Genomic DNA, 20,882 nt, shown 5'->3' on the forward strand with positions numbered 1-20,882 from the left:
GTCACTGAACGGATCAGTAAATGAAGCTTTTTTAGTAAGCTCATTCAAATCAAATATTTTGCCAAACACAGAATTTAGCTTCTCAAATAATCTAATCTTGTTTGAAGGATTTATTTTTAGATAGCACACACACCACACAATCTTGTTTGAAGACCAGAACATGACCCTGCAGGGGTCTGACTCACAAGTGCCTGAAACACAGGATGTGCACGTTGCAGGAGAACATGTGTGTGTGTTTGTGTGTGTGTGTGTGTGAGAGGGTGTATCTGTGAAAGATTCTTCTATGTCAATCCCTGTTTGATTTTCCTTTCTAACTCTCCCATTGTGTGCTTAGAGGAATGGACAGAATCAGCAAAACTATGAGTTGGAATGGCGTCTTCAGCCTCAGGTACAGAAAAACACGAGGGCCGAGTATCTCAGTGATGATACAAAAGCTAACTAAACAAACCAAAACTTTCTATTATAACGAAAGCCAACAACAACTAAAAGCATTGTCTACGGTAGCTTAAAATAAGTGCAGTGTCTATTATTAAACTATATTAGAGAGGAGTAGCACTCTTTTGGATTAGCAAGCAAGACGCTACACACTGCAGTAAGGTCAAGTATTGACATAAAATGCATTTTTGTCGTTCAAGTATTGCCATACTGCTCTGATAATGATAGCTGTACATGTCAGAGAAGAGTGAACAGTTAAAAGTGACGGGGTGTCACGATATAAAAAGGTTCAACTGGCTTTCCATGGCATGATTCAGTCTGAAACACTTATAGGCAGGGTCTAAAATTATCTCTTACCAACATCCAGCGGTTAATGAATTGGAAAAAAATAAAAAAATAAATTCCAACCAGAAATATGATTTATTTCTGATTATTTCACATTATAACAATGTGGGGGGAAATCATAAATATTCATGCATGAAATGTTATTTTTGTAAATATACATTACGGTTCAAAAGTTTGTGGGTAGTAAGTCTTTTTCTAAAGAAATTATTATTTACATTTATTTGGCAAAGAAAGTCATGATCAAAAGTGACAGTAACATTCATGATGCGTTTTCAAATAAATGCTGTTCTTTTAAACTTTCTACTAATTCTAAGATTAAGATTTACACAAATATATAAAGCAGTACAAATGTTTTTAACATTGATAATAAGAAATGCTTCTTTCAGCACCAAAACGGCATATTAGAATGATTTTTGAAAGATCATGTGACACTGAAAACTGGAGTAATGATGCTGAAAATGCAGCTTTGCCATCACAGGAATACATTACATTTTAAAATATAATCTAGATATTTTAAATTCTAATAATATTTCACAATAGTACTGTTCTTAATGTATTTCCGATCAAATAAATACAACACGATTGATCATAAAAGACTTCTTTCAGAAACATCTCCCAAGCTTTTAAACGGTAATGTATATTGATAAACATTAAAGTATTTGATTCTTGGCAAGTGTTAATTTTGGAACCTGCTCGTAAACTACTGCGCAACTTGCGCAAACATCCAGCTCCCCCCGACAAGTCGCTGTTGTCTGCGAGTGGAAATCTCTGAATAACTGTCATCTACAGAGGCACCGGACACACTGAGGGTCATTGCTTGAAAGAAAGAGGCATCTAGGCATTGAATGTGCATTATGAAGGTGAAGGTGGTGCATCTGTGCACAGGTCTGTGAGGTATGAGGCTGAGGTTGAGCACTCACTCGCTCTCTTCAAAAGATTCAGAGCAAGAAAAGGGAGCAGGAAGCCACAAAACATTGTGACTTCTGACCGAGAGATCGTGTACACTGCTGTGTGAAAAAAGACATTTGTGCAATAAAGCTGACCAGGAACAGAAGCGCTTAGATAGAGAAAGACAAGGAGGGAACACTTGCTTCAAATGCACTTTTTGTTGGCAAAACTTGACCTTAAATAGTAGCCATTTCTTGCAGATTGTGAAGTCTGAAAACTGGTCCGGCGCCACCAGAGGAAACAGGTGTAGGGACCAGAATTGGCTCTCCCGGGGCCCTGAGGGGGTGAGAGGGAGGGAGGATGGGGTTGGGTGTAAGGTGAAGGCTTCTGGGATAAAACATCTTCATCCTTCTCCGAGCTTCCCTCATCCCTTTCCAGACTCTCTCGCTCTCGCATGCTCTTTCCTCCTGACATCTGATGCCAAGGGTCAAGAATAAGGCCCCGGCATGTCCATACATAAGCCCAGACCGGAAAAAAACCCATCCCAGGCCAGGCTGAGGCCTCACTGGTCCGCACAGGAAATCAGCACAGGAGCTATGTCCTTCACTTGACCTTCAGTGGGGATGCTCACAGCACGCTGGGCTCTGGAACAAACACACAGGTGTTTATTATCAACAGACCACACCATTGCAGTTAAAAGATTGAAGGGTTTCCTATATACCTGTGCACATTCTCCATTGCTGCAACCTCAGCGAGAGCAGCCAAGCTGAAGAAGGCCGGGAGGCCGCCGGACGCATCAGCCACGTCCGCTTCCGCTGATCTGGGGTCCTTATAGCAGATCCCGCTATTGCATAATGTCTCTTGAGTGAATGGCTTTTCATCCTGATTTTTTAATTTGTCTTCTGCTGAAATAGAGAGTAATAAAATAATTTTAGACTTTTAAACAACCCCTCCCCCAATCTTTTTTATTGGCAGGACAGTAGCGATTAACAATCCAAATGTTTTAAGTGATGCACACTCACATGAGAGGAAGAATCCAGTCATATCACTGGGTACAAAAATATATATTTCATTCTACATGAGAAAGATCCACCATATTGGGATGACATAGCTTGATGTGGTTTATTTTAACATAGTACCCTTCTGTTGGTGGCCATGCTTTGGCTGCGGTATACATAGGTGAGAAATATATTTGTAAACAGTGGCAAGTGGCATCAGTGGCTAACTTTTTGTTTTTTTGTATGATGCTTAATCTGTGTTGTTGTGCATTCAATGTAAATGTTTTTTTCCCCATATATATATATATATATATATATATATATATATATATATATATATATAGATTACTGGTGGGCATAGATTAATTTTTTTAATCTATATTAATCTCACTGTAATCTTGGAATTAATCTAGATTAAAATGGCTCATTTGAATTCTGCCGAAGGCATTCAGAATATGTGCTACCCAAATAATGACTAAAAGTAAGTCTTTGAGAACAGGTTTCTCAAGCCAGGTGGCGTTTCCAAAATGCATTACAAACTGCTTGAGAAAGCTGTTCTACTATGATAATTGGTGATGAAAATAAATTATGTTTGTGACGAGTGGGGCGGGGCCGAGAGACGTGGGAACAGGAGCGAGGCCGGTGGAGTGATTGGAGATGAACGATACCTGTTCGACCCACCGGTCTCGAGTCCCACGGAGGAGATGGAAGGATATAAAACAGGAGCGACGACAGTGAAGGACGAGAGAGGACCAGGTCTGGACTTTATTTTGTTTTTGCTTTTTATTTGTACGCAACAGTCGTCCGCGAGGGGCTGTTGCGCTGTTTCGTGTTTATTTTGATTATTAAAGTTTCATTTGATTGTCCGCCGGTTCCCGCCTCCTTCTTCCCGATGATTTGGAAGGTTTATTCATTACAATGTTCAATAAGATGTACTTGTTAGTACTGATAGAGCTGTGCTGACGGGCTTGCATTGGTTGCACTCAGACATAGTAGTTTGACGACGACTCTTCCCCTGCGCTACATCAGTGCTTGGTCCGGCATCTTCCGCATTAGCTAAGGATGCTTTGTGTTTAGGGGGTACTTGAGGCTGGAAGAACTCCTACAGTAAACTAATTCCGCATTGCACAAGTTGCAAACAACCGGCTGTTTCACACTTTACTCCGTCTGCAGTGCGTATGCGTTGCATATTTTTTTACGCACCCATGTTAACGGATTACAGCGTGTGCACGGTTGCGGTTCGACAGTGCATTCCAGGAGCGGTGCATCTGCAGCAGTGCAGCGATCGTTTATGTACCGAGTCTATTTTTGCTGTGCTGCACGCACTGAATTAAAGTGACAGCGCATTGTTTGCGATAAAAATTAACATGGATTGACACTGAAATGCAGTAATTTCACAATAAATGTATACTAATTAAAGCCTACTGTGTTTCACACGCAACACATGGGTTTTTGCCTAGGTTTAAAACAAGAAAAAGAACACCTTTAGATAAACGAGGCAACATAATATATGCACTTTTATGGAAGCAGAAAAACAAAGTTCATTAAGAACCATAAGATTGCTTGTAATAAAGATTTAAATGCAAAAGGCACGAGAGTCGACTGTTTCTGCTAGTGGTGTCTTAATTTAAAATATTTGCGATGTCCTAATAAGAAAATTTGGCTAATTGTTGTGTTTAAATGTTTTGCCTCTTGCTTGAGCAGCTTATTATACAAACCTAGAAGTCAAATGCATAAATAATATGTTGTTTATATTTATTGAGTTTAAACTAATGTCTATGTTTATAAAAGAATGTTACTGTTATGTGATAAAAGAGTCACAAAATTGCTGAAAATTAATTAATTTATTTTTTCTTTTTTTTACATGATTCGGAATATAAAATAAAGAACAAATGTTGTGTTTGTGGACTAAACAGCTGCAGATCAGTAGCAGACTGCAAACGCATCCTGTGTGACAGCACAATGAGTCCGTGCTGCTTCTGCTCCACATACGTAACACACACGGACTGCTTATGCACTGCAGACGGAGTATGTGTGAAACAGGCGTGAGTCTTGTCAAGGTTTCTATTGGGAAGCTTCTTAAAAAAAATTTCCCTGAAGCAAACCCGGAAGCTTCATAGTAGGGTTGTGCCGTGATGGCTGACTGACATCACGATGGAGAGACACCATCGTGATGCCACGCCCCCGCCCTGCTGCGAGTCGAGACCATAGACTGTAAAAAATACACACACTAATCCTAGTCTCTTCTATAGACTATAGTTAATCTAAAATCTTTGCAGGAATTGCTCTGTAAATTAAATTGAGAATATTACTGATGCATATATGTTATTTTAAATACTCACGGTAGTCTATGCCAGAGACGTGACGTGTGTTAGTATGTGAAAATACGGTGTGAGGCATTTGATCTTGACATTGTTAGAATCTTGTCTTTTTTTACATGTTAAACACTGTACATTTATTTTTAATTTTGTACAAGAAAACAGGCCTTATTAATGAATTATTAGTATCCTATTGTAGTGTCTCGGGAGATCGTGCTCATTGTTAGATGTGTGGCTTTACTGCACTGAAGCGGCAGTTTAAACCCAGAATTCAGCGAACGTCAATTAACTTTTGTCTGGTTAATAAATACCTTTAAAGACAATTTTCCTTGACCATGATGTCAAATCAAATGAAAGAATGAAGGTAATTCAGATAACACAAATTTATTAAAACACAGAAGAACAACAAAGAACAAGAAAACGGGAACAACACTCAGACCGAAACGCGGGATTTACATACATAGACCATGATTAAATTTCGATGTTTCTGGCCAGAAATACCAACATGCTCACTTTGTCTGGTTTTAATAAGCTGCGAATTGGAGTAACTACACTTCCCGCTGTGCTGAAGACCCGCTCTGATGGAGTACTGGTAGCACATATGCACAGATATTTCCGTGCTAATCTGGCCATGAACGTAAACCTTTTTTCGTTCGTTTTCCACCAAGTCAGTGGGTCCTCTTCCCCATCGATGGCCATTTCCTGAAGGTAAATGGTCATTTCTGACTCGACCTTTTGCTCATCAGTGAGCGTGGCTGCAGCTGCTGTGACTGCTCTCTTCGCAAGAAGGCTGCCTAAAGACCACTTTTTTTTCTTAGGCACGGTGGCGACGCCGGCATCTGGTTCCTCTCCATCTTTTCCAGCATGTGATGGACCTGGTGTTGGCCTTGGCAGCGACAGATCAATCTCTTTCACAATCTCTTCCACTATTTCAGATTTTGTAGAATGAAGTTCGGGAGGTTTCATATGGTCCCCTCGGTACCTCGGGTCAAGCAGTGTTGCTTTACGCATCATCCTCTGGATGGTGTCATCACCATATCTGCCTTCCATCTGCTCCAGGATGACACGCTTCAGGTCGGCTGTCAGTTTAGAATCATCACCTGACTCCTCCAGGACACCTTCTAAATGGGCCAACATGGGCAGCAGTGAGGACACCGTTACGTAATTTTCTCCAGAGAGAATGTCTGTGAAGTCCGCTACTGGCTTCAGCGCGTTGTTCACAGATTCCAGAACACTTATGTCTTGCCATGTCAGCTGGGGGAGTGGGCGGCGGCTTTTGTCTTGGGCAAACACACGTTTGATGGCTTGCTCCTGCTCCAGCATTCTCTCCACCATTTGCTGTTTTGAGCCCCATCGTGTTGCACAGTCCTGTCAGTAAAGACGCAGTAAATAATAAAATACATATTAAATAATTCAAACAACAATTTTTTTTTTTTTTACATTTTTTAAAAAATAGTTTTTAGTTAGATAACGGTTTTAAAAATTACCGTGATCAGTGAGTGCTCAGGGAGTTTCATTTCCACTTGTGCTTTCTGCAGTTCACGTCGCCTTAGCCAGCTGTGCGAAAACGCAGTGTTGACTGCCCGGCAAACCCCGAAAGCTCGGTCTGTGCTGGCCCTCTGTTGTGCAAGCGAGTTGTTTATGGCCAGGTTCAAGTTGTGCCCAAAGCAACTTAACCATGGCCATTTCAACTGCCGGATGGCTGCAACAATATTCGCCCCATTGTCGGTAGTTATACAGGCAATTTGTTTCTCCTGTAGTTTCCAGTCATTAATTGCCTCGCGCAGTGCATCTTCCAAATTATCTGCTGTATGGCTTTCGGGCATGAAACAAGTTTGTAAGCATTTGGACTGCAGTGTCCACTCTTTATTTACATAATGCACTGTCACTGACATGTAGGGCATCATATTGCAGCTGGACCACATGTCCGTTGTCAGGGCCAAATATTCTACATCACCCAGCTCTTTCGTGATGTTACTTCTAACCTCGTTGAAAAGGTTGAAAAGGTTTCTCAAAGGTCTTTGAGAAATATTTCCGACCTGGCAGCTCATACTGTTTATCAAAGGTATGCAGCATGGCCTTGAACGACGGCTTCTCCACTGTATTGAACAAAACCATTTCTTTGGCCAGGAAGCGAGTTACCGCATCTGTCAACTGCCTCCATCTGTCACTGTCGGTTTTATATTTAGTGCCTTTTGCAAAAGCCCCAGTTATCATCTGCTGGCCCTGGCTAGCTTTTTTGCTAGGTCCAGCATGTGCAGGCAAGGTGGCATATTATGCTGGATGGCGAACACGCAAGTGGTCATGAAGATTGGTCGTCTGCCCATCTTTTGCGCGGATCACACATGAGCAGATCTTGCACACAGCTTCAGTCAGGTCCCTTGGCTGCCCACTCTCATCAGGTCTAAATCCAAAAAATTGCCATATAGGCGAAGTAGTACCCTTTTTAGCAACCAATACCAACGCCATTGTATCAACTCTTTAAGTGGAAGGACGCTACTTTTTTCCCACACATGCAACCTATTGGAAAGCCCGGATGACGAAATTATAGTTTTTAAGAAGAAAAAAAAATATGTAAAAAGATATATTAAAAATATATTAAAAAGTGCATAACTCTTCTTAAGTGTAAGGACGCTACTTTTTTCCCCCTTACGTGCAACCTATTGGAAATCACGGATGAGTCATTAATTGGGAAATAAAATAAATAAAGTAATAAATTAAAATAACGAATACTAATTATATAATAACGAACATAGACCCAATAGACCCAGCTCTCAACTCAACTTTGAGAATAGATTAACAGCGATATTTTTTTAATCGCCCGATAGGAGTCTCACGTTAACGCAGGACGTTAATGCCGATAACAGTCCACCAATAATATATATATATAGCATATTGGAATGTATTTATAAAGAATCAAGTGGCACTGAAGAATGGTATAATGGCTGCTAAAAATCCAGTTTTTGACATCACAGGAAAAACAGGAATTACAATTTAAAATACATTAAAATATTAATACAATTACTTTATTTTGTAAAATATTACATAATATTTGATCAAATAAATTAAGCTTCAGTGAGCAAAAGACACTTTAAAAAACAAAACCATGTGTTAACTTTTAACAACAAAAAGTAAAAAATGGGTGTAGAGCGTTTCTGCAAGAGGTTATCGGTTTAGAAATCATAAATAAGACTTTGCAACAGGAAACTGTGGGTTCAGCTCACCCTCTGCAGGTGACACTCTGCCATCAGCCGTGCGCACCAAGTGTGTGATTTTACTCTTCCTGGCCTTCCTCTTCTGACTGCCCACAGGTGTGTCCAGAACCTTCTGGGGTTCAGGAGAGGGAGAAACACACGGACTGCCCGACTTTACTGGACTTGATTCTGTAGCCACTGGGTCAGTTGGGACGATGTCTGGAAGGGGGAATGTGAAATGCGTCAAAAAGAGAATTCCTAATGCAGGTGCCTGACAATGAATGATGCTTTATAATGTTATACTGAATTTAGCTTGCACCACTAGCAATACCCCACACCAGGCTGCATCAAAGTATTTACAAAAATGTGACTTGTGTGCCCCTTTTTTAGGTAACCAGAGTATATACAGTGACCTAGATATGACAGCGTTCCCTGCTATGCAGCAGGAAACACCGAGGCACACCATGCAAGCAGAGCTTCCAGCACTCGTTCACACAGTCTTGTCATCTGAACACAGAATGAAGCTGATATCAGAACAGTTGCTAATGGCTGTGGGGGCATCACCTTTGTCTGCGGCACTGGATTTCTCCTTCCTGTGTTTGTACTTGTTCACTATCTTGTGGAATAAGGTCTTTTTCTGAGATGAAGATGAACCTAATTTCAAAAGCAATAAAACAGAACAAAAAAAATACAACACAGCATGCTATGTTAGATGGAAGTCATGTCATTCTGAACATGAGATGACTACTTCCTAAGAAAGTAAGCAAATGGGGAAATGAGTGTGGGGGCCAGGAGGATGTGATGTCAGTTTCCATGCAAGCTGTTAACTCACCCTTGCAGGTTTTAGGCGGTTCAGGAGGGCTGGATGTACAGTTTTTTTTCTTCTTGGTGACCACCATGCTCTTTTTGTCAAAAGTCAGTGGGCTGTACTGCGGTAAGCTGTTGAATTTTTTCTCGAACTCCTCCTCAAGCTTTCCTAGTCTGAGAGTTTTATACACAGTAAAACATTAGCCATCTGTATGCAAAGTCTGCTAACCTGGATTCAACGTCTTCTAGATTAACTGACGTCAGTCTTGCACAATGAAACACAATGGAATGTTCTTAAAAAATGTTATCCTGATAAACTATGATTATGGAATGGCAAATATGTGTATGATACATGCTTGAAATGTACAAGCTAACCTAATGCACAGAAACTGACAGCTTTTTAGACCATTAACACTCTCCAATTAATTTAATAAAAATAAAAAAAACAGCAAATCCAAAAGTTAGCCTCTGTCAAACATACTAATTCAACTGATCAATGCTGAACAAGGCTGCAACTAATGAATAAAAAAAACTAAAAATCAAGAAATGAAAAAACGACAACTAACTTGTAATTATTCAAACTGTTTTGCTACTTTTAAATGATGGAAAAATTATAGTTTGTTGTTTTGATCATCTTAAAAACTATTCAACTTTTAGAAAATAATTTCAAAACTCAGTTTTATAATAAAAAATGCATAGTTTATAAAACATTATTTATATCTAAAACCAATGTATAGCAAACATTCATTATTACATTTAAGTATTATATAGCCTTAAATTTGGGCAAGAAGTAAATTTTTCAATAAAATGAAAAAAAAAAAAAAATACAAATAAAAATAAATAAAAACTTGATTAATCAAGAAAAAAAAATTCCATTATAAAAAATTGTTGTTCGTTGCAGGCCAAATAAAATCAACTCCTCTGTGGGAGAAGAATCAGTGTTTCCCTGTAGGTTCAGTGCTGTGATGAGAGAAATCATAGCTCACCCTGTGGTGGCTTCCTCTTTAGACTTGGACTTCTTGAGCTTTTTTGGGTTGCTGGTAACAGCTTGAGAAAATCCCCAGCTCTCGTCATTCCAGCCGCCCTCATGATCGGACACACTGCCTCGCATTGAACCTCTTTTCCCTGGAATACAGACCAGAAGACATCTAGAAGACCAAACAGCACTTTTTCATTTACTGTATCAACTGATTTTAATTTATACAGGGCTCCAGACTTAGCACGAGCACTTGAGTTGGTCACTATATATATATATATATTATATATATACACAGTGATTAACATTCCCCGTTCTTTTTCATTAGTAGTATTATTTGTGATTTCAATTTTGTGAATGGGAGTTTTGCTATTTTATAAGCCGGGCTTCAGGTGCTTTCACTTTCAAATTCGTGATCCTGTTATCAATAAAACAGTAAGATACAATGACAAACTAGCTTACAAAACGTTTATTAACAAAACGAATAAGATGAGGCATGGCATACACCATGTGCTGTATTATATCTTGACTAATAAATTACAGAACGTTTTGAAAACACTGAGGAATCAAATAAAAAAAATAAAGAAAAGGGAGCCTCCATAGCGTAAAGTGAGGTAAACAGCAAAGATACCAACAAGCTTTTCAAAATGAAAACAAAAATAAAAATAAAACTAAACTGGTTGTTGTTGACCATGCATGCTTTTTTTTCCCAACAAGAATGCCAGCATGGTTTAAAATTGGTTTAAGAAGCAGACTTTTACTTTAGCTTAGCTTGGAAACATTTCTTTACTCAATATTTGTGTCATTTTTGCTGCGCGCACTTTCATTCTCATGCTGACACGGCAAGTATAAATCAGGCTGAGTGAGTGGGTTAACATGAGAGGGTGATGGAATAGCAGGGGAGGGGAAGTGAAAACAGACTGACGGAATGTGCGTTGAACTAAATACCCTGTGCATTAATACTAAATATAATCATATGCAAATATTGCAGTCGCACCAGTGCAACCTCTAGAAAAAATTAGTCACACCAACAGGAAAAATGGTCGCAAAATGTGACTATTTGGTCGCAGTCTGGAGCCCTGTTATATGTGAGTTATTTGACATAAAGGCCCGCTGAATCATATTAACTGAAAATGATCATTGATATTCAGTATAAGTTAAAATAAACACATTTCAGGTTGATGTTGTTGAAAGTTTCCTTTAGCGTACAGTGGAGAACAAAGGTCCAATTACATCACAAAACACTTCCCAAAAATGCTATTTTTGTGTTTCAGGGAAGTATGTTTTTTATTTGCTCCACATAACCAGTTGGAACTAATGTGTAATGAGTTTCAAATCTTATCACATGGTTTCTATGACAAGATCAACAAATAGAAAAGGAACGTGGGAAATTTGTGTGTGTGTGCGTTACCTCTGTCCACATTTGCTCTCAGCGATGTAAGCATCCCTTCGGAAACCAGAGTCTTATAAAGCGCTCCTTTACAGCTTCTCTCAGACTTCCTGGACCCACAGGTCTCCGGCTTAACCTCTGGCTCTTTATCTTCCGGTCTGGTTTGAGGTGGTTTGGTGTCTGTGTCTTTCTCCTCCTCTAGTTCTGTAGGTCGAGGAGGAGAGCAGTGTGGTGCCATGTCCTCCACACCACTAGGTGTCTCCACCTTCATGTCTTGCTCATTCTCACACTCCGCTTTAGGGGTCAGAGGAGCTTCCTCAGTTTTCATCTCTTCGTCCTGTGGTTTATTGATCTCTACGTCCCATTCTTCCTCTTCCGCCGCGCTGTCGTCTTTAAATTTCAGCTGTTTTTTCGGTTTAGATTTTGTTTTCTTCTTCACAGCTGGAGATTGGTCCATTGTGGGGCTGCTCTCGCTACTTGAGGGATGAGATTTCTTCCTGGGTGTTTCTTCCAAGCCCCAAGCACCTTTTGCTACCGCTTCGATGGTGAACATCACACTGTCCAGGTCCGACTCTGGCAAATGGCGCTTCTTTGCCTTTTTGGGTGATGCAGGATTTTCGTCTGAGTCTTTATTTGCCTTCTTCTTTTTCTTCTTCTTCAGCGTCTTACATGGGCTGAGATCCGATGGGGTGGTGTCAGTAGGGGAGGACGAGGTGGAGCCAGAGGTAGAGGAAGATGATGAGGATGATGATGGTGTGGTGAGAGGAAGTTCAGGAGCATCCGCCTGCTCTTCGTGTTCTGTGATGTCTCTGCTACTTGAGCCGTGCTGAGCACAGAGTGAGGAGGAACCACCAGAGGGCTGGGACGATCCAGCTTCCATCTTGTCAGCCTCAGAGGCCAAACACATCTATACACACAGAAGGACATCAGGTTATAAAAAAATGACTAACGTGTAACAGGCTATCAAGGCTTTCAAGTAAAAACATCTTAACATCCTTTAAAAAGATGAATTCATTACATAAGATATTAAAGTTCATTTTCAGCAAATGCTTCTTGAATTCAAGTGTTTAATTGGTGGATTTAAGATATATAAACACCCACCAGGTGGCAGACTACGCATAAACACTCTCCTAGGATATGTTACATAACATTGCCTGCCATTGTCCGTGCCAACCGGTCAACACTAGCCATTGCCTCAAAGAGCTTTAATTCTGCATTATACCATCAAATACTGTCTGATGGTATAAAATCCCTCCTGTTTTGTATCTTTGTGTAACCCGGGGCAGTGATTGTGGTGTTTATGGGTTGGTGATGTACCTCTGCGAGTTGGAAAAGAGCCGACTGGCTGCACTGCCTCCCCTCAGACGCTGACTGAGACCTACTGGAGGAGATCTGCTACAGAGACACACAAAACACACATATCAAGCTATAAGCTTGAAGGAACATAAAATTATCCTGACAATTCATTAGAAAATGTGCCCACAGAGAAGAATACAATTCTGATTTAAATTACAATGTTATGATGGCATATAAGTCAATCTTTTTTCCTGTTTTAATTAAAATTTTTATTTGTTTTAGTAATTTTGTAAGTTATATTAGATTTAGTTTTTAAAATGTTAGTTTTATTTGTAATATTTTAATATTTCTGGTTTTTCTATATTTAATATTTCTGTATTTAATTTATTTGTATTAAAGTTTTATTATTTTTGGTACCTCAACTTAAACTTGTTTCAGTCAGCAGCCAAAGCAACTTTTTTTTTAATTTTCGCTCAAGTATTTTAAGTTTAATTGTTTTTTTCAGCTTTACATTACTGAAATTTTTTTTGTTTCAGTTAACAGTAAAAACAAACTGCCTATTATGTCACATGCAGTCACATTTTGTGCCACAATTTAAGAACAGAAAGTGCAAACTGCTCAAATTCTTCTTCAAACCAAAATAAATCTGCAGAGGGCCATTCCAGTTAATGACACTGAAGAGAAATTATGAAAAACAAAAGCAATGACGAGAAGTGCAGGAGTATCAAAATGGCTGTCTGGATGGAGGAAGTTGGTGTTCTAGAAGGTAATACATCAGCAAAAGCAGAAATGTGACATTTTATTGGCAATCTATTAGTAAATAAAGGTTTCTGCTGTGGTCACTGTTTGCAAAATATATGTGCATCAATATGAACAACCAGTGGTGTAGTCTAGTTTTCTGTAGTGAGTATACTGTGATTTTTCCCACCCAGCCTCATACTCGCCTGTCCCAGAGCAACACCCCATAAGCAACACCACACCCACTATTGCATACAGTTTGTAACGGAGCGCATTCTGAAAAACTGCTTGTGTGATATCAACATGTCAGTTTATTATAAGCAATAACTTTAACAGCCATTGACATTTACAGCTGGAGAGACTGGACTGAATTTCTATTGTTGAACTCAGCCAGTTAAGAGCTACATTTATCCTTAGATGTTACAAGAATGAGATCCAGTTTTATCAGCTGGCAATTTTTTAATGCACATTTAAGAGTGCCTGTTTTTAAATTTCCTAGCCTGACGTCCAGTCCACAAGGCTGGCCAGAAGTTTCAATCTCTCTCATCATCTGAAAAAGGAGATATAAACATTGTATTCGGTTTACTGCTGTACACAGAGACACATATTATCTGTTTTATCTCTCCCCTTCAAATGCACTCATTGATCCAGAAAAAATTGAAAATCCAAAATTTCCCATAGACTTGCATTGGCTGAGCAAAAATGCCCCTGTAAAAAACAATTGCAGTCCACTAGAGGGAGCCACGGGGAAGAAATCTTTCAACTGGCCTCATGTACTTTCATTTTCAAACATTTCAGTTTAAAAATAAAAGCATACATTTACAATATGCTGCCAAGGAAAGCTAACATATTTGATTGTGACCAGGTCAGGTAGTGACTGTCTGATGGCCTGAGGCCAGTGTGAAAGACGCTCGGGAAAGATGACTGATTTGTCACAGCTCCGATTGGGTTATGGTGCATCCTTGCGAAAGTTCATCACCGGGCCGTCTTTAGGGTGGTGCATTAGGTGTGATCGCACCAGGCCTGCACTTGATGGTCCCCACACACAGCGGGCCCCCCGCGATAACCTCCCTGCACTGGGTTGCATCGTATCATGTGTCAAATAGCCAGATATTTTGTCAAAAGCATCAAAAAGTGCCAATATTAAGAGGATTTGGCATTTCCAATTAATGTAGTCCAGTTCATACTTTTTATACTTTCACTTTGTATTAATTGCTGAGATTAAAGGCCCATTCACACCAAGCACGATAACTATAAAGATAACGATAAAGATATAGTTCTAAAAATCGTTCTCAATATTAAAGAATAGCGGAGTCCACACCACAACTATAACAATAAAGGCACAGAGAAACTATATCGTTGCAATCACTTTCAGAATGATTTTTTTTTCTGATGAATGATAAAAACATTGCCAACAAATCAGAATCAGTCCTGCTTTAATGAGCTCGAGAATTTAAAGCAGCAGACGCGCGTCCGCTTAGAATACACAAACAATATTGTTTGCTGGTGTGGACGCTAATATCGTTATCTTTATAGTTATCGTTCTTGGTGTGAACGGGCCTTAAGACGTTCACCGGCATAACTCTTGCGCAAAGTTTGTACGCTGCATAATATCAGCCATCATGGTTTAAAAAAATATTTCAAATTTTGCAATGTAATGTAACAGTGACAAATCTCCCCATGATTTTGTGCTACGCCACTGCGAGGGGGACCAAAAGAATACTATTACCCACGGATTGGCTACCTGTGAGGATATCGCTAGTGGACCACGTGAAAGTTCTTTCACAAAACGATGTTGTTACGTATCCTCGCGTTTTTTTAAGTGGGTATACGGAAATCCTTGACCCGTCTTAGTGGATATAAGGTGTATACCTGCGTATCACTTAGACTACACCACTGTGAAAAACACATAATGAATTTAAGAATAATTCCTTCATAGCATAGCATGATTGTTATTGCACTGTGAGAGATCTAAGGTGGGTCAAAGGACATTCAGAGTCTCTAGGAGAGTTCAACTGTACCTCAGCCAGCTGAAACAAGGGTGATTTAACACAACTCTTGGGTAGGTCAGGCGAACTTGGCTGAGATGGTCCAGAGGCCTAAGAAGGACATTAAAATGAACTGAATAAGTGCTCAGAAATAATTTTAAATTCAAAAGGTAATGGAGATCTTCCACATGTTTCACTTAAAGAGTCCAAAACCCTCACCTCTACATGTGTGAGAGAGCTTGTGTCCTCAGCTTTCATACTTCCCCCAGCTGGCTGTATAGGACTGGAAGAAATCTAAGGGGAAATAGTAAAAACAAAATGCATTCAGATCTTTAAGCAAGTTATTTGGATGTACACATCTAACCATCATCTGAGACGTCTCACTACTAAAGAGGGTTTTAAAGCTCTGTTGTTAAGGACTGACGAGTCTTCAGGTGGTCTCACCTCAGCCAGCTGGAAAAGGGCTGATTTCCCAGTGTGCTTAGCAACATCTGTGCCTCCTGTCTGGGAAGAGCTGGAGGAAATCTAAAATGAAAGCATAAAAAAAATTAAATCATTAAAGCTGAACAAAATCACAAACGTAAACAACAGTGAATCAACATCGTCTTTGAAATGACCACTGACATTTACAACACAACACCTCCCTCTGTTGACAGCTTGAGGAAAAGCCACAGGTAGATTCAATAAAATAAAAAATAAAAATAGCTATAAATTATTCTAAACAGGAAATGACCGACATCTAGAGGTGTCTATGCTGGAAACCGCTACACATCACCTCAGAAACTAAACATAAGCAACAGTTAGTGTGTCTTTGCAGAAAAAAGCATTAATTTCTTAACCTTAATAATAACTGCAAACTTATGCAGTACAAAAAAAAATAGGACTGCCTTTCATTGGGCACCAGAAATATCACATACTGGCTTTTATGTAACAGTTAAGAATAAGTGAATGCATAGTACATTCAATTAACAGAAATAAATTCACACATGAATTAACTATGCAGCACAAAAAACTAGAAAGGGACGACGTCAACATAAAGCAACTTCGACATGGTGTTACTCTCACTTTATCAGTGACTTGATACGATTTGAAGTGCACTAATGCCAGACACAGTCGCTGTAGATCAACCTGTGTTTGAGATTCAGAAGACTATTTCTGGTTAAACATGGAAAGTCAACAGGTAGAGCATTCAGCCCTGGCTCCTCAAATAAGACCAAACAGATGATCTAATGTGATCTGGCCACAAAACAACGAGGCATTGCCTTTTGTTTTGTATAAACCTCCCGTGGCCCTCTTCAGTGACAAATGCACTGCGCCGAAGGCAATTAGGATCACTTAGTGGCAGGAAAATGGAATTTACAGAGGATTAACAGGGGTGAGAGTCTGAGGAATCCACAGGAACACACACAAACAGCACACATCCCTGATTCACACACACACATTGGCCTAGAGTCTTCAACGGCTCATAAAGCTCTACAATTTATGAAGTCTATGCACCTCCTAATGGCACACAAACCCAGTTTGGGGCCCAAAACAGTCATCCCAGTCTGTTTAGTCACAGCCCGCTGTGGCTGCCGTATCCGTGGAGATGGGCCTGTCACAGTCTATTTACATGAGCACTGATCATGTGCTCATTATAACAGAGGTCTGCCGTGAGTACAGAATGATGTAGATTTGTCTCAAGCTCATCAAGATATGAGGATATGGATCTAGACTAATAACTGTTATTCCCTCTTCTTTGTGTTCCTGGTTTAAAAACTCATTTAACTTTACTGTTGTTGCATTGCATGTGTTTCTACTGCAAAATCTGCATATTATTAATATGCAATTACACTGTAACCCATTCTAATTGTTAGTACTGTGATGTAATTGTGTTTTTAGAGGCTGTTCTGATCTGCATATGAGGGTCTTGCATATGAACTACAAGAATTAGGATATTATGGATGCACTGATATCCAAATAATTTATTTTAAATTATTCAAATTGGCCAATATTTGACCAAGACTATAACTGTTTTCATATTATGGCTGATAGTAAACTTTTGTCTAATGAAATTAGAATTTTTTTTTGAGAATTGCTAAAGATTACATGTAAATTTTTTAAATCATTCGTTTTTAAAGACTAACTTTTAGTACATTAGATGACAACACAGGTAATCTAAATGAAAAAAAAGAGAAATAAGCAAGCACAATAATCTACCCAAAATAATTTAATTTATATCCAATATCAACCAATACAGATGATATAAACAATCTTTACTACTGTCAAATAAATGATATGATACATTGCATCCCCTGACATTAATAAAAATATGGCAAAATATAGCAATGTGTCACACAGTCCTTAAGTTTGTATTCAAAATAGGTCTTGGATGTCTTGATTTGATAAACGGTTGTGCTTAGCCTAAAAACTGTATTTTCATATGTATTAAAATTATGTTCCTTTACCTCTCTGGCAGTCAGCGCATGCTCCCCGGCTAACAGCAGCATGCTCAGGCCACCCATCTTATTGGGATCTAAAAACACAGCAAAGGAAAAAGATGTTAAGAAATGCGTAACTATACAGTTAAACAACCTGTGACGTAGAGACACTACCATTCAATCGTTTTAGATTTTATTCAGCAAAAGATGCAAAAACACACAGAATGATTTATGAAGAATCATGAAACGGAAGACTGGAGTAATGGCTACTGAAATTTCAGCTTTGCCATCGTAGGAGTAAATTACATTTTAAAAGATGTTTTAAATAGTAAATTTACAAAAAATAGTACTATTGTGAAATATTACATAATTATAATTATATATAATTATAATTTACAAATATTACAGCTTTACTGCATTTTTGATCAATTAAACAGCCTGGGTGAGCATAAGAGATGTCTTTCAAAAACATTAAGAAAATCTTACCAAACCCAAACTTGTGACCAGTATTGTATGTGTTTAAGTGTTTGTTTTGCTCCTACCAGCCATGGCGAAGTTGAGCTGGGGTGTGCTGTCAGTTTTGGGCTGTTTTTTGGCAAGTGAAGAATCCTTGCTTGGGTTGGAAGGAAGAGACCAGACTTTCTTGCGAGTGTTACTCACGGAGTGAGAGGGACTCTTTACTGGCTTGTTGGTGGCAGGACACCATTTGTAACCAGGATTAGCCTTCATGAACGCATCCTTATACTGTATAAAACAGAACACACCATTAAATAATAGATTAATGTCAGCTGTTGACATTTTTCTTTTCCTTTCTAACAATTGATTAGCCTTTTTATGCCAAGTAAATTTTATGGTAGCTATCATATTTAATCACGGTCACCACAAAAAAAAAACAAGATTTTTTGTTTGTGTGTGGTCTGCCTCACTTAGATTGTTTTTTACCTCCTTGGCCATGTCTGTGTATTTTTGTTTTTCTTTGGGGTCCAGTACGGCCCACCAGTCCGCCAGGATCTTAGTGGCTCCTCGGTTGTCTAGTCGCGGATGCTCCTGTCGGACCAGCGAACGATGTCGTTTGCAGAACAGCAGAAAGGCGTTCATGGGCCGGCGAGCCCGTTGTTCAGAGGAGTATTCCTCACTGTCATCTTCCATTCCGCCACACTCTCCCTCCTGTGCTCCACTCTCTGCACATAACACTGGCTCCTGGGGAGAAAAGTGAAAAAAGTGGAAAGAGACATACAGAGACCTGGTCAAATTCAACAGCAGCAGTGGACAAATCTACACTAAAGGTCTTTGCACAGTAAGAAATATCCGCACGTTGAAAGACAAATACGACCTCATGTTGTGTCAATCATGTTTACACACTGCCTCCGAAACTTTCATCCGTCATAATTTGTTTTTAGATCGGTTCGATTTTCTGCGTTTTTGCATCCGTAGCATGCATTTTGATAGGCAAGGATGTTGAATATGAAAAAACGCATGCAAACATTTCAGACTCTTAAGACAAAAGCAAGGCCTATTCATACATTTTTTGCTGCAATATTTCACCACAGTACAATATTAAAATAAAACTAAACATGGATCCCTTTAAAATAGCCCAGGGATTTGTTAGCTGTGTTTTACTATTAAAATGATTTCTTTTTTTTTAAATTGAATATATTTGTGATTTATTTAATTATTAGATTTTTATCATCTTATGAACACCCTTATTTAAGCCACAAATGGAAATCTGGGAAACCTTGCATTAAACATTCAACACTGAAAAATATGAACCACAAGGAAATTACAAAGTTAGTTAGATTTTTGTCCTTCCTCTACATAAAAATAATTGACCAAAATGCAAGACATTAGCTTCTGGTAAATTATTCCATACCCATGACTCAGAGAAGACATTATGCTGTTTCTATTGTTGGTTTTCTCTTGCTACTGTTGGTTTTCAAATATAGGTATCTTCGATTAAAATACCACAAGAACGCATTTTGATTTAATGTAACTTTCTTTATACTTTCTTGCAGAGATGGAAGAAAACTGATGCAAAACATCCCCAAAAAACTATACATTTGTATATTTTACAAATCTGAACCTGACAATGATTCAATAATGATGCAACGTTAAGGACCATATGAAGATGATTTGTTTATTGCTGTACTGACGAATTTCTGAAACTGAAACAACATTGGTGGAAGGGAAGGTCTATTTTAATAGTCTTTTTTTTTAGCTAAAATAATACTACTGAAATGAACCCTGATTTGCTACATGCTATTATTATTTTAATATTGATTATTCTAATTATAAAGAGAATTTTATTGGACAAATACTATACAGCCCTCAATATACATTACCATCCAAAAGTTGATCAAAAATTAAATAAACTGATCAAAAGTAACAGTACGGACATTTCTAATATGATACAAAAGATTTCTATGTAATATATTATATTTCAATATTTAACTATTATATTTAACTTTTCAAAATATGACTATGATTTACTGTATTTTGATCAAATTAATGCAGTCTTGGTAAGAATAAGAGAAACGTCCGACCTCAAACTTTCGAACTGTATTGTAAATGACTGAAAAAGTCAAAGGTTTAAATCTCCTAAAAACTCATTTGTCAGTGTTTAGAAGTACGCCCGCATACAGATGACCTCAGCACAAACACACATGAACTGTACAAGCCATAAAACTCCCATTTTAACCTCATGTAGTCAAGTCTTTGAGGAGCAGCTGCTGTAATGAGCGAAACACTAGCGTTAATGCACTAAATCATTCACCTTCTCCAGCTCCTCTTCATCCTCCTCCTCCTCTTCCTCTGAGAAGTCTGGAGCTTTCTTGGCCAGCAGCGGGTGCCACTGCAGACACTTGCGTTTGGGTCGCTTTCCGCTGACTTCTCCCTCCACCGGAGGTTCTTTCCCTCCACCTCCGCCCTTCATATTGCTGCTGACCCTGATGAGGGCAAACTTCAGAGGTTAAACATGGCCCTTAATGCTCGTTAACGACACATAATAGACCAAATGACAGGAAGAGGCCATAACAATGATAATTACATTGCCTGGTGTTAATTTAAAGGTGAAATGTACAATTGATTACAAC

At 38.9% G+C, this 20,882-nt stretch overlaps 2 protein-coding genes across 6 annotated transcripts in view; both read right to left on the reverse strand.

The window, feature by feature from the left end:
* Positions 1 to 865: 865 nt before the first annotated feature.
* Positions 866 to 20,882, reverse strand: part of LOC132132398 (HMG box transcription factor BBX-like) — a 29,852-nt gene continuing 9,835 nt past the window's right edge. For 2 of the 5 annotated variants that reach the window (XM_059544762.1, XM_059544761.1), the window contains exons 3-17: positions 20,564 to 20,735; positions 18,736 to 18,993; positions 18,336 to 18,537; positions 17,821 to 17,888; positions 15,818 to 15,898; positions 15,593 to 15,667; positions 15,407 to 15,484; positions 12,669 to 12,746; positions 11,373 to 12,258; positions 9,972 to 10,110; positions 9,011 to 9,159; positions 8,743 to 8,832; positions 8,209 to 8,397; positions 2,390 to 2,573; positions 866 to 2,312 (exon numbers count right to left, since the gene is read on the reverse strand). In XM_059544762.1, the coding sequence (XP_059400745.1) occupies positions 2,231 to 2,312; positions 2,390 to 2,573; positions 8,209 to 8,397; positions 8,743 to 8,832; positions 9,011 to 9,159; positions 9,972 to 10,110; positions 11,373 to 12,258; positions 12,669 to 12,746; positions 15,407 to 15,484; positions 15,593 to 15,667; positions 15,818 to 15,898; positions 17,821 to 17,888; positions 18,336 to 18,537; positions 18,736 to 18,993; positions 20,564 to 20,722 (2,718 nt within the window). In that variant the 5' untranslated portion in view covers positions 20,723 to 20,735 and the 3' untranslated portion in view covers positions 866 to 2,230. The remainder of the gene's footprint in view (positions 2,313 to 2,389; positions 2,574 to 8,208; positions 8,398 to 8,742; positions 8,833 to 9,010; positions 9,160 to 9,971; positions 10,111 to 11,372; positions 12,259 to 12,668; positions 12,747 to 15,406; positions 15,485 to 15,592; positions 15,668 to 15,817; positions 15,899 to 17,820; positions 17,889 to 18,335; positions 18,538 to 18,735; positions 18,994 to 20,563; positions 20,736 to 20,882) is intronic. The other 3 variants (XM_059544764.1, XM_059544763.1, XM_059544765.1) reach the window with 3 other exon arrangements.
* Positions 5,353 to 6,978, reverse strand: LOC132132400 (E3 SUMO-protein ligase ZBED1-like). The gene is made up of 2 exons (XM_059544767.1): positions 6,472 to 6,978; positions 5,353 to 6,352 (listed from the first exon to the last, which is right to left on the reverse strand). The coding sequence occupies exons 1-2, from the start codon at positions 6,907 to 6,909 to the stop codon at positions 5,456 to 5,458; spliced, it is 1,335 nt and encodes a 444-aa protein (XP_059400750.1). The 5' UTR covers positions 6,910 to 6,978; the 3' UTR covers positions 5,353 to 5,455.

Source organism: Carassius carassius, chromosome 49, assembly GCF_963082965.1.
Source record: "Carassius carassius chromosome 49, fCarCar2.1, whole genome shotgun sequence".
Classification (NCBI taxonomy): Eukaryota; Metazoa; Chordata; class Actinopteri; order Cypriniformes; family Cyprinidae; genus Carassius; species Carassius carassius.

Bases quoted from the DNA above. Each gene is read 5' to 3' on its own strand.
- LOC132132400 (XM_059544767.1), bottom strand. From the start codon at position 6,909: ATGTGGTCCAGCTGCAATATGATGCCCTACATGTCAGTGACAGTGCAT. The intron at 6,353-6,471 runs GTAATTTTTAAA...CTTTACTGACAG, and splicing joins CTGAGCACTCACTGATCACG to GACTGTGCAACACGATGGGG.